The sequence below is a fragment of the Anas acuta genome, chromosome 1 (assembly GCF_963932015.1).
Source record: "Anas acuta chromosome 1, bAnaAcu1.1, whole genome shotgun sequence".
In the NCBI taxonomy this organism is placed as follows: domain Eukaryota; kingdom Metazoa; phylum Chordata; class Aves; order Anseriformes; family Anatidae; genus Anas; species Anas acuta.
The window spans coordinates 798,786-811,111 of NC_088979.1; the positions used below are offsets into that span (position 1 = coordinate 798,786).

The 12,326-nt window shown below is 54.7% G+C and overlaps 4 protein-coding genes across 9 annotated transcripts in view; 2 read left to right on the forward strand and 2 right to left on the reverse strand.

Moving 5' to 3' along the window:
• LOC137855808 (erythroblast NAD(P)(+)--arginine ADP-ribosyltransferase-like) overlaps positions 1–5,152 on the reverse strand; it is a 35,797-nt gene extending 30,645 nt beyond the window's left edge. The window contains exons 1-3 of one of the 3 annotated variants that reach the window (XM_068680421.1): positions 4,245–5,152; positions 3,778–3,816; positions 2,218–3,690 (exon numbers count right to left, since the gene is read on the reverse strand). In XM_068680421.1, the coding sequence (XP_068536522.1) occupies positions 3,608–3,690; positions 3,778–3,816; positions 4,245–5,028 (906 nt within the window). In that variant the 5' untranslated portion in view covers positions 5,029–5,152 and the 3' untranslated portion in view covers positions 2,218–3,607. Of the gene's footprint in view, positions 1–2,217; positions 3,691–3,777; positions 3,817–4,244 lie in introns of those variants that run through there. The other 2 variants (XM_068680488.1, XM_068680574.1) reach the window with 2 other exon arrangements.
• Positions 1–12,326, forward strand: part of LOC137856076 (ecto-ADP-ribosyltransferase 5-like) — a 174,748-nt gene that overhangs the window by 82,479 nt on the left and 79,943 nt on the right. The window lies entirely within an intron of this gene.
• The window catches only part of LOC137854552 (erythroblast NAD(P)(+)--arginine ADP-ribosyltransferase-like), an 87,649-nt gene that overhangs the window by 41,906 nt on the left and 33,417 nt on the right, over positions 1–12,326 (forward strand). Inside the window, exon 1 of one of the 4 annotated variants that reach the window (XM_068678225.1) lies at positions 9–943. The exons of the other annotated variants lie outside the window; for them this stretch is intronic. Within the exon in view, the coding sequence (XP_068534326.1) occupies positions 151–943 (793 nt within the window). The 5' untranslated portion in view covers positions 9–150. Of the gene's footprint in view, positions 1–8; positions 944–12,326 lie in introns of those variants that run through there. 4 annotated transcript variants of the gene reach the window in all.
• Positions 1–12,326, reverse strand: part of LOC137854903 (uncharacterized) — a 50,807-nt gene that overhangs the window by 26,558 nt on the left and 11,923 nt on the right. The gene's annotated exons all lie outside the window — the stretch shown is intronic.

Below are 12,326 nucleotides of genomic sequence, written 5' to 3' on the forward strand. Positions count from 1 at the left end.
GGCTTCTCCGACCCTGCGCTCTCCCCCTAGCAGACGTCCGTGCCCTGTACTGCTGCACTCAGCGGCTGAGCTCAGCCGGTTGCAGAGGACCGGGTCCTGCGCTGCCTGGGGCATCCCCGCTCGTGGCTGGACCCCCGGAGCTTCCTGCACATGGAGCACCTCGGCCTGGGCTGGGTGCTGCTGGCCGGCACCTTGGCTGGCACCTTGGCCGCCAGCAGCACCCGTGAGCAAGACCCCGGCCCCATCAGGGAGGAGGCGATGGACATGGCCCAGAACTCCTTCGATGACCAGTACCAGGGCTGCAGATACAGGATGCAGGAGGCGCTTAGAATGGCGAACCGCACTGAATTCCAAAACCCGGTCTATGCAGACTCCTGGAGAAGAGCAGAGGAGAGGTGGTGGACGCAATGGCACAACTCCATCCAACCGCAGGTGCTGCAGCGGGAGTACGTGGTGGCCGTGCTGGCGTACACTGCTGGCACAGGCCTGTACCGCCAGCTCAATGCAGCCATACGTGAGGGTGGGCGCTCCCACGATTACTACCTCCAATCTTTCCACTTCAAGACGCTGCATTTCCTCCTGACCGAGGCCCTGCACACCCTGAGGGATGCCCAGGTCCGCAGATGCTACAACGTCTACCGTGGTGTCAGGGGCATCCGCTTTACGGCCCAGATCAACCAGGCTGTCCGCTTTGGCCAGTTCGCCTCTGCCTCCTTCAGGAGGAATGCTGCCCAGCTCTTTGGAAATGACACCTTCTTCTTTGTGTACACCTGCTATGGTGCCATTGTCAGCAACTTGTCCTTTTACGCTGATCAGCGCGAAGTCCTCATCCCACCCTATGAGATCTTCAAGGTCATCAACGTCACCCGTTACACAAACGAAACCCACATCCATCTCCGCTCCATTGGTGCGCGCAGCAACTACAACTGTGCACTGCTGAATAGTACGGACAGCCAGCAGGGTGGGTACCACCGTGAGATGGCTGGGGACAGGGCACAGCCCTGGGCAGGTGCCGCTGTGCTCCCCGCGCTCCTCCAGCCATGGCTGCAGAGGAACGGGGGCCCCGTGCCACCGGCTCTGTGAGGGGAAGGGGAGCCTCGTGGTGAAGGCAACACCTCCGTGTGGGGAGCTCGGGGAGCCTGGGGAGCTTGAAATAACGTGGAGCTGCTGTGCGGAGGCATGGGGGTGTGTAGAGAAGGAGGAGCAGGAGGGCCTGCTGAGAGGTTAGGTTTGGGGTATAAAAAAGCAGGGCCGGTCAGTGTTTGTGTGTCCTATCGTCGCATTTCTCGCATTAAAGCTTTTCTCTTTGCACACTCGCAGCCTTTCCCATGTGTCCGCGTGCTGAGAGGCCTACGTGCCAGCTCCTGGCGAGGCCTCTGTGTGTGCGAGTGAGCTCAGTGCCAGCTCCTGCAGCCAGATCCAAGTGTCCCTTCTCTCCCCAGCCCTGCTGGGGAGGAGGGGAGCGAGCGGCTGTGCGGTGCTGAGCTGCCTGTAGCTTCAAGCACAGCAGGCCTTCTGGTGCCCAGTGCGAGGCCCGAAGGCTTGAGGGAACGGCAGAGCCAAGCGCAGCGTGCCCGAGAGAACAGCCCTGCGGGGATCAGCCCACAACACGGCGCTGCCGCCGGCGCCGGGCCTAGGGCCGGCTGCGGGACTGGTGGCGACAGTGCCCGGAGGGGCCGGGGGCAGTGGCAGCCCCAGAGGGAGGAGAGGTGGCCCTGGCTTTGTGTTGAAGTGGCCCAACGGTGGCTGGGGTGACCTGGCCCCTGGCAGCTCCCCCCAGCCCCCTGCTCCCCGTGGGCTCCTCTCCATGGCTGCAGCTCCGGCCCGGGGCCTGCTCCTGCGGGGGCTCTCCATGGGCCGCAGCCTCCTCCAGGCCACATCCACCTGCTCCACCCGGGGCTCCTCCACCCATGGGGGGGCTGCAGCGTGGAGATCTGCTCCGTGGGGGACCCATGGGTGCAGGGGGACAGCCTGCTCCACCAGGGGCCTCTCCCTGCACAGGCCGCAGGGGAACTTGTGCTCTGGTTCATGGAGCACCTCCTGCCCTCCTGCTGCACTGACCTTCTCGCAGAGGCCACCCCTGCAGCCCCCCGCTATCAAGCCCTTGCCAATACAGATTCACAGAACAGCAAACTGAAAAAAAAAAACACAAATGCACACAGCTTTTAACAAACCATCAGATATGATGAATAGCGAAAGAGAGAACACGGCACAGGATCACGCAGCATCACACTGAAATTTATTAAGAGCAAACCAGACAACATTGTGGGCAGCAAATCAACAGATATGTTCAACAAATATTGTAATACACAATAAATGTTTGTTCGTTGTCTTTTGTATTATAAAAACAAGGAGTTCTGTTTGAGGAGCGGGAGTTGGAAAAGCTTCCTGCTGAAGTAAGGAGCTGTGTAATACTTGGCTAGACACTATGAAAATTCTTTTGCTTAATGTAACAAAGAAGAGAACCCCCTCCCCTTCTCTCCTTCTGCATCTCAGTTGCCTCTTTTGTTCAAAGACCCTGCTGCAAAGCTCATGTAACCATCTCCTGATAAGTTGCTAACCGAGTATATCAACATCCTGCCTTCCTGTCTCACGCTGGGCCAACAGGACCAAAGAAAAAAAAAAAAGAAGTTGAACCACAACGCCGAGGAAGACTACGGCCTTCATCTTGTTATAAATGGCTCAGGATTCAAATTAGGATTAAATAAAAAAATAGGATTTATTAAAAGAATATAAAGGAATAGAGGTAAGCAAACAGCGCTGGGTGCACCGGGAGTCTCCGCTCCACCAGGATGCACACCAGTTACATCAAGCAGCTGATTTTTATGCTCCTAGACTAATACATATTCATTACTACTTCTAAAAAAAATAGATTATTATAATTAGCTTCCGGGGTCCAGTTCCTCCTACTGGAGCATGCGCATCAGTCTCCTCTGGGGGTCTCTAGGGGTCTTTCATGCTGAAGGCTCGTAGTCTTCCTCTCCCCTTTGTACTCACTCGGCACAATTCCAAGTTTATGGAACGCTCTCTACAGGTCTTGTCTCCCAACCGTCCTTCAGCTTCTTTTTCCTTCCTCTTAATCTCTTGGCCCCCCTGGCCAGATACCAAGGATCCTCATAGTATCCCATAACAGTCGCTAGTTGTTAACAGTTGTTCTGAAACTCCCAGACATCAAACACAAACAACTTTCTTATTTGATGCTTCACGAGTAATTAAAACATTCTTCCCAGCTATTCACAGTCATCTATATAACATCTATATCAGTGTTAAATCAATCTCGAAGAAGACAGAAAAAAATTGTAACTGTTAGAACTAGAAGTCAGGAATAACAAAAGCAAACAGGTTCATAAATTTAAGGAGTATTTTCTGAAGACTTGATAAATTGACCAGAATGAGGGGGAGACTGGGACACACTGCATCTGTGGTTCAAGAATTAAATTGCCAGTGCAGGGCCCAGAGGCAGACAGGATTCAAACAGAATTGTTCTTTATGGACATGAATTGTTAAAACATTCCTCACAAAAGTGTAATCCCACAGTGTCCATTAAATGTGTTCTCACGTTTCTGCCCCGTTTTCCTTGCGGAGGTGCAGCAGCAGCATAGCTGGGTTAGAGGCATCCCACGGCTGCCAGGGCTGCGGCTGCCAAGAGGAGACTCCAGAGGTGTGGGGGTTCCCTGGGACTGCTCCTGCCTGGGGGGGGGAACAGGGAGTTAATGACTGCCGGAGGGTGCCAGCACGGTGCTGGCCGTGGGAAGGGGCTGGGGGCTCACCTCTTACCTGCGCTGAAAACACACGGCTGGGCCTTGCACCTTTTCTCTGCCAAAGAGACCAACAACATCTGTGCACCGCCCCGCTCTGTGCCCCTCACCCCGCCCTGGCCGTGCCACAGAGGGCCCCCACCTCAAACCCCAAGGGAGAGCAGCTGGGAGCGTGCAGGGATGTGCAGGGAAGACCTGGTCTGAAGGTGAGCTCCCCACCTCCCCGAGTTCCCCAAGCTCCCCGAGCTCCCCAGGCTCCCCAAGCTCTTCAAGTTCCCCAAGCTCCCCAGGCTCCCCGAGCTCCCCACACGGAGGTGTTGCCTTCACCACGAGGCTCCCCTTCCCCTCACAGAGCCGGTGGCACGGGGCCCCCGTTCCTCTGCAGCCATGGCTGGAGGAGCACGGGGAGCACGGCGGCGCCTGCCCAGGGCTGTGCCCTGTCCCCAACCATCTCCTGGTGGCATCCACCCTGCTGCCTGCCCTTACCATTCAGCAGCGCACATTTGTAGTTGCTGTGCGTGGAATGGGAGTCGAGATGGATGTGGGTTCCTTCTGTGTGATGGATGACATTGGTGACCTTGAAGACCTCATAGGGTGGGATGAGGACTTCCTCCTGTTCTGGGCGGAAGGAGAAGCTCCTGATGGAGACACCGTAGCAGGTGTTCACAAAGAAGAAGGTGTGCTGGCCAAAGGACTCAGCAACCTCCTTCTGGAGGGAGGTGGAGGTGAACTGGCCGAAGCGGACGTGCTCGTTGAGCTGGGCCGTAAAGCGGTCTGTGGTGCCGCGGTAGACGCTGTTGCATTTGGGGCTCTGGGTCTTCCGCAAGGTGTGCAGGGCCTCGGTCAGGAGGAAATGCAGCGTCTTGAAGGGGAAGGATTCCAGGTAGTCCTCATGGGAGCGCCCACCCTCAAGCATAGCTGTGTTGAGCTGCTTGGACAGGTCTCCCTTGTCAGTGTACGCCAGCACGGCCACCGCCTGCTCCTGCGGCAGCACCTGCGGGCGGTTGGAGTTGCCCCACTGCTTCTGCCAGTACTCGGCTGCTCTTCTCCAGGTGTCTGCATACGCCTTGTTTTGGAACTCAGTGCGGTTCACTGTTTTCAGCTTCTCCTCCATCTCAGTTCTGCAGTCCTGGTACTGGTCATCAAAGGAGTCCTGGGCCATGTCCATCACCTTCTCTGTGATAGCACGGACATCTCGCCTGCTGCCAGTGGCTGCGGTGCCAAACAGGGTGCTGGCCAGCAGCACCCAGCCCAGGGCGAGCTGCTCCATGCGCAGAAGGACTCCGGTGCCCGGCTGCAGACCCCCAGGGCCCCCCCAGCCCGGTCCCAGCAGCCCTGGAGCTGCAGTGAGTTGTTACCTCTGCTCCGCTGGGTGCGCAGGACACTGGAGCTGTGGTGTTTTTCAACCCCTGCCCGCGTCCCATGGGTTACTTATATGCAGCCCTTTCATGGGGCGCTGGGGCCACCTGTGGGCACCGTGTCAGTGGTTCTGGCACCACTTCAAACAGTGCCTCTGCTGGGGTGGGGACGCTCCCTGGTCCCTTTCATTCTCGCTTACAGAAAAGTGAGAGGGGTAGGGGGAAGGAGGGCAGGCATGGAGGTGATATTGTATAGACTCACTTTAGAATAGAATAAATCTTGTGGTTAAAAATTAATGAGAACAAAGTAAATGACATCTTGTTATTTTTTGACCTTCTGTTATGTTGAAGCATCTTGTTATTTGAAAAACATCCCGTTGTCTGTTAACCCTCAGTCAGGCTGAGACTTGAGATAACTTGAGTCAACCGTCTGTTAGATCTTTTTAACTGAGACATCCCGTTATCTGCCGACCCCCAGTTAGGCCGAAAGCCAACTCAGCATTTTTTACAGCTTGGAAAACAACTGATTAAGCAAAAGGTGAAAAGTGCATCACGAGGAAGACCTACGGCCTTCCTCCCAAAGACCACTGCCCACATTTTGAAGACCCTGGCCCACAATTCTTGGAAGGCTTTGCACAAGCACAAGGACTGATAAGCTAATTAGCATACGAAGCGAGAGTAGGCGGGGTTAGGGAATGTATTTGCATAGGTGTTAATAGAATATTCATTGTTTCGCTGTATATATGAGATAGTTTGTCACTTTGAACATGCACGATAGGTGGAAAGATCCCCCGTGCATCCAGCGGTGCAATAAAGAATAGACCACTTAAGGAAATTTCGGCTTTGATCTTTAAATCAGAGGGAAAAGGGCAGGCCCAGGCAAAAAAAAAAAAACAAACAGGGGAGAGAAAAAAAGGGGTGTGAGAAAAAAAGTTGTGTTCTTGCAGTAAAACATGCTACAAAGTAAAATGTTTTTTTTATTTGCAGTAGAAAACTAACCTGGTCCTAAACATCCCCTTCATCGAGAATCTGCACCCGGATGGGGCCATGCATGAGGGGATGGTGCTGTGAGTACAGGGGGGTCCGGGGCTGCAAGGGCACCTGTGGGCAGCAGCAGCGGGACTCGTGGCAAGGGGCAGCTCCAGCCCAGGGTGCCCCTGGCCCTGCTGGGTGTCTGGGGGCTGGGGGTACCCAGGGTTGGGTGCTGTGAGAAATAAAGCTGTGTTTCTGCAGTGTAAAAATCCTCTAACCTTGTATATTCAAAAGTGATTGTGCGGGCAGGACAGTAGCATAGCAGCGGGGATTATAGTAAGTAGATAAGGGGAAGGTCCCTCTGCCCCAAAATAAGGAGGATCCCTACGAAAAACAGGACGAGCAGTGCGAAATCAGTAAAAACAAAAATCACGGGCCCTCTAGTCATGAGAGAAGGAAAAAAAAAAAAAAAGGAAAAGGAGAAATTAACAGTTGGTCAAATAAAATTGTACATGTATGGCATAGAAGAGAGTCGAGTAGGGTGTTCCCCATGAGGAAATGGGAGAAATCAGGTGTCAGGTCTTAGGGAATGTGAGGTTAGGATAAACTTACTGGGCACTCCTGCTTGCAGGATGCCCGCCATTGCAACCGCAAATAAAATTGCTACTTCACTGAGATCCTTCCCTGAGCCTGGGTTCTTTCTGCAGAGTTGTTCTCACATGTCCTTAGCAGTGCTGGTATGATCCTGAGCCCAGTTAAAGCAGTGGCCCAAGCAGCCAGATGCCAGCACATTTTTCCAGATCTCGGAATAGCCGATGAGGGTGGCTCCCTCAGGGAATTTGCATGTGAGAGTCAACACGAGGCACAGCTTCTGCTCTTCACAGAATCACAGAATTTCTAGGTTGGAAGAGACCTCAAGATCATCGAGTCCAACCTCTGAACTAGCACTAACCAGTCCTCCACTAAACCATATCACTAAGCTCTACATCTAAACGTCTTGTAAAGACCTCCATGGATGGTAACTCCACCAGTTCCCTGGGCAGCCCATCCCAATGCCTCACAACCCTTTTAGTAAAGAAGTTCTTCCTAACATCCAACCCAAACCTCCCCTGGTACAACGTTAGCCCATTCCCCCTCGTCCTGTCACCAGGCACGTGGGAGAACAGGCCAACCCCCACCTCACTACAGCTTCCTTTAAGGTATCTGTAGAGAGCAATAAGGTCGCCCCTGAGCCTCCTCTTCTCCAGGCTGAACAAGCCCAGCTCCTTCAGCCGCTCCTCGTAGGACTTGTTCTCCAGGCCCCTCACCAGCTTCGTCGCCCTTCTCTGGACTCGATCAAGCACCTCGATGTCCTTCTTGTAGCGAGGGGCCCAAAACTGAACACAGTACTCGAGGTGCGGCCTCACCAGAGCCGAGTACAGGGGGACGATCACCTCCCTAGCCCTGCTGGTCACACTGCTTCTGATACAAGCCAGGATGCCGTTGGCCTTCTTGGCCACCTGAGCACACTGCTGGCTCATCTTCAGCCGACTGTCCACCATCACTCCCAGGTCCCTCTCTGCCTGGCAGCTCTCCAACCACTCATCTCCCAGCCTGTAGCTCTGCTTGGGGTTATTGCGCCCCAGGTGCAGGACCCGGCACTTGGCCTTGTTGAACTTCATGCAGTTGACCTCAGCCCATCGGTGCAGCCTATCCAGATCCTCCTGCAGAGCTTTCCTACCCTCGAGCAGATCGATACACACACCTAACTTGATGTCATCTGCAAACTTACTGAGGGTGCACTCAATGCCCTCGTCCAAATCATTGATAAAGATATTAAAGAGGACCGGCCCCAGCACCGAGCCCTGGGGAACGCCACTAGTGACCGGCCTCCAACTGGACTTGACTCCATTCACCACGACTCTTTGGGCCCGGCTATCCAGCCAATTTTTAACCCAACGAAGTGTACACCAGTCAAAGCCCTGAGCAGCCAGTTTCTTGAGGAGAATGCTGTGGGAAACCATGTTAAAAGCCTTGCTGAAGTCAAGGTAGACCACATCCACAGCCTTCCCCTCATCCACCAAGCGTGTAACTTTGTCATAGAAGGAGATCAGGTTCGTCAAGCAGGACCTGCCTTCCATAAACCCATGCTGACTGGGCCTGATCGCCTGCTTGCCCTGCAAGTGCCGCGTGATGACTCCCAAGAGGATCTGCTCCATGAGCTTCCCTGGCACTGAGGTCAAACTGACAGGCCTGTAGTTCCCTGGGTCTGCCCTCCGGCCCTTCTTGTAGATGGGCGTCACGTTTGCTAGCCACCAGTCAACTGGGACCTCCCCTGATAGCCAGGACTGCTGATAAATGATGGAAAGTGGCTTGGCCAGCTCCTCTGCCAGTTCTCTCAAAGAAGAGGATCTTTCGCATGTTGGTGCGGAACTGCCTGGGCTCCATTTTGTGGCCACTGCCCCTTGTCCTGTCCCCACAGACCACTTAAAAAGGTTGGCCAAATCCCTCTGTCTCCCACCCCTCAGGTATTTGTACACACTGAGGAGATCCCCTCTCAGTCCTCTCTTCTCCAGGCTGCACAGCCCCAGGTCTCTCAGCCTCTCCTCATAGGGAAGATGCTCCAGGCCCCGTCTCATCTTTGTGGCCCTCCGCTGGACTCTTTCCAGGAGATCCCTGTTGTCTTTCTTGTACCGGGGAGCCCAGAACTGGACCCAGTACTCCAGGTGAGGCCTGACCAGGGCAGGGCAGAGGGGGAGGATCACCTCCCTCGACCTGCTGGCCACGCTCCTTTTAATGCCCGCCAGGATCCCCTTGGCCCTCTTGGCCACCAGGGCACACTGCTGCCTCATGGACAACCTGTCACCCACCAGGACCCTCAGGTTCTTCTCCTCAGAGCTCCTCTCCAGCAGGTCATCCCCCAGCCTGTACTGATACCTGCGGAGATGTGAGTTGCTAGGACAAACAATCACAAAGGGGTTTTGTCGGATAAAACTGCTGCTGCAGTTTCCAGAAGCAGTCCCCCAGATATAGAAATGAAATTTCTGAATGTCAATGCTTTCATTTATGAAAATAAATAACATAATTTTCATTTATAAAAATAAATGTGTTTTCATTTATGAAAACATTGACAAAAACTGGCCCCAAAACAGCCCTGGGGAACCCCACGAGTAACTGGCCGTCAGCCTGATTTAACCCCATTTACTAGCACCCTTGGAGCCTGACCCACCAGCCAGTTGTTCACCCAGCACATTAGGAACCTGTCTAGCTGTGTGCTGCACATTTAGTCCTGAGGGATACTTTGAGAAACCATATCAAACGCGTTGCCGAAATACAAAACGATTTCATCAGCTGCCATCCCTTGGTCAACTATGTGGGTAACTTTGTCATGAAAGGAAATTAAGTTCGTTAAGCGGGGCCTTCCCCTCATGAACCCTCTGCTTGCTGTGACCAGCGACTGCCTTGTCCCTCAGGTGCTTTTCAATAACTCCTGGGATAATTTTCTCCATGATTTTACCAGGCACTGAAATGAGACTGACAGGTCTGTCGTTACCAGGGTCTTCTTTCTCGCTCTTGCTGAAAACTGGAACCACATTTGCCATCTCCCAATAGACCGGGATCTCTCTGGATTCCCAAGACCATTGGAAAGTAATTGAGAGAGGATTTTCCTCCCAGACAACAGATATGTGTATTGGGGCCCTGCTTCCCAAGATGTGCCTGACCTTCCTTGCTGATGGGCAGTGGAGAGTAACTGCTTTCTCTTTGCTTCCGTGTGGATTGGCTTTTATTTTGTTTTTTCTTTTTCTTTTGTATTTCAATTTTCCTTCTCTCAACACCTTAGCCTTTTTCTTTGTGTCATCCTTTCTGCCTCCCCTCTGTCTCTAAGGAGCAATGAGAGAGCAGTTGTGGTTTTAGTTAGACATCGATGTGAAACCACGGCAGCCTTTTGGCATCCATTGAGAGGCTCAGGGGGTGGAGATAACAAGAAATTTGACCAGAGTGCTTCAGAGGAGCTTACAATGATCATATTTGTCGAACATATTTTTTGTATTGCTGCCCACAATGTTGTCTGGTTTGCTCTTAATATCATTCAGCGTGATCCTTCGTGATCCTGTGCCGTGTTCTCTCTTTTGCTATTTATCATATCCGAGGGCTTGTTAAAAGCTGTGTGCATTTGTGTTGTTTTTTTCAGTTTGCTGTTCTGTGAATCTGTATTGGCAAGGGCTTGATAGCAGGGGGCTGCTGAGGTGGCCTCTGCGAGAAGGTCAGTGCAGCAGGAGGGCAGGAGGTGCTCCATGAACCAGAGCACAAGTTCCCCTGCGGCCTGTGCAGGGAGAGGCCCCTGGTGGAGCAGGCTGTCCCCCTGCACCCATGGGTCCCACACGGAGCAGATCTCCACGCTGCAGCCCCCCCATGGGTGGAGGAGCCCCCGGTGGAGCAGGTGGATGTGGCCTGGAGGAGGCTGTGGCCCATGGAGAGCCCCCGCAGGAGCAGGTCCCGGGCTGGAGCTGCAGCCTGTGGAGAGGAGCCCACATGGAGCAGGGGGCTGGGGGGAGCTGCCAGCACCCGTGGGGGCCCCGTGCTGGAGCAGTTTGGGACTGGGGGATGAACCCTGTGGGACGGAGCAGTGTGGGAGCAGTTCTTGAAGCCCCTGAAGGATCAGTTGGGGAAGGACGGCATCCATGGGAGGGACCCCACGGGGAGCAGGGGCACAGAGGGACCGTGAGGGGCAGCGGGGATGAAGCGTCAGGGACTGACTGCAGCCCCCATTGCCCGTTCCCCTGCACTGCTTCTGGGGGGGAGGAGGTGGAAGAGGTGGATGGGGCGACGGTGTGTTTGGTTTCTTTCCTCTATATCTCATCGCTCTACCTTGTTAGTAATAGGCAATAAATGATACTCATCTTCCTACTCTGAGTCTGTTTTGCTCGTTACAATAATGGTTGAGCGATCTCCCTGTCCTTCTCTCAACCTCTCCTCCCTGTGGGGCTGCCACTGCCCCCGGCCCCTCCGGGCACTGTCGCCACCAGTCCCGCAGCCGGCCCTAGGTCCGGCGCCGGCGGCAGCGCCGTGTTGTGGGCTGATCCCCGCAGGGCTGTTCTCTCGGGCACGCTGCGCTTGGCTCTGCCGTTCCCTCAAGCCTTCGGGCCTCGCACTGGGCACCAGAAGGCCTGCTGTGCTTGAAGCTACAGGCAGCTCAGCACCGCACAGCCGCTCGCTCCCCTCCTCCCCAGCAGGGCTGGGGAGAGAAGGGACACTTGGATCTGGCTGCAGGAGCTGGCACTGAGCTCACTCGCACACACAGAGGCCTCGCCAGGAGCTGGCACGTAGGCCTCTCAGCACGCGGACACATGGGAAAGGCTGCGAGTGTGCAAAGAGAAAAGCTTTAATGAGAGAAATGCGACGATAGGACACACAAACACTGACCGGCCCTGCTTTTTTATACCCCAAACCTAACCCCTCAGCAGGCCCTCCTGCTCCTCCTTCTCTACACACCCCCATGGCTCCGCACAGCAGCTCCACGTTATTTCAAGCTCCCCAGGCTCCCCAAGCTCCCCAAGCTCCCCAAGCTCCTCACCTCCCTTAGCTACCCACACGGAGGTGTTGCCTTCACCACGAGGCTCCCCTTCCCCTCACAGAGCCGGTGGCACGGGGCCCCCGTTCCTCTGCAGCCATGGCTGGAGGAGCGCGGGGAGCACGGTGGCACCTGCCCAGGGCTGTGCCCATCTCACGCTGGTACCCACCCTGCTGCCTGCCCTTACCATTCACCAGTGCACAGTTGTACTTGCTGCGCACACCATGGGAGCGGGGATGGATGTGGGTTTCGTTTGGGTAATGGGTGACGTTGGTGACCTTGAAGACCTCATAGGGTGGGATGAGGACTTCTTTCTCATTAGGGTAGAAGGAAAAGTTCCAGATGGGGACACCGTAGCAGGTGTACACAAAGAATAAGGTGTCCTGGCCAAATTTCTGGGCAGCATTCTTATCGAGGGAGGCAGAGGCAAACCGGCCGAAGCGGACGGTCTGGTGGAGCTGCGCCGTAAAGCGGATGCCCCTGACACCGCGGTAGACATCATAGCATTTGTTGCCCTGGGCTTTCCGCAGAGTTTGCAGGGCCTCGGTCAGGAGGAAATGCAGCGTCTTGAAGGGGAAGCATTCCAGGTAGTGCTCGCAGTAGCACCCACCCTCACACACGGCCTCGTTGAACTGGCTGTAGAGGCCTGTATTAGCAGTGTACGCCAGCACGGCCACCGCGTACTCC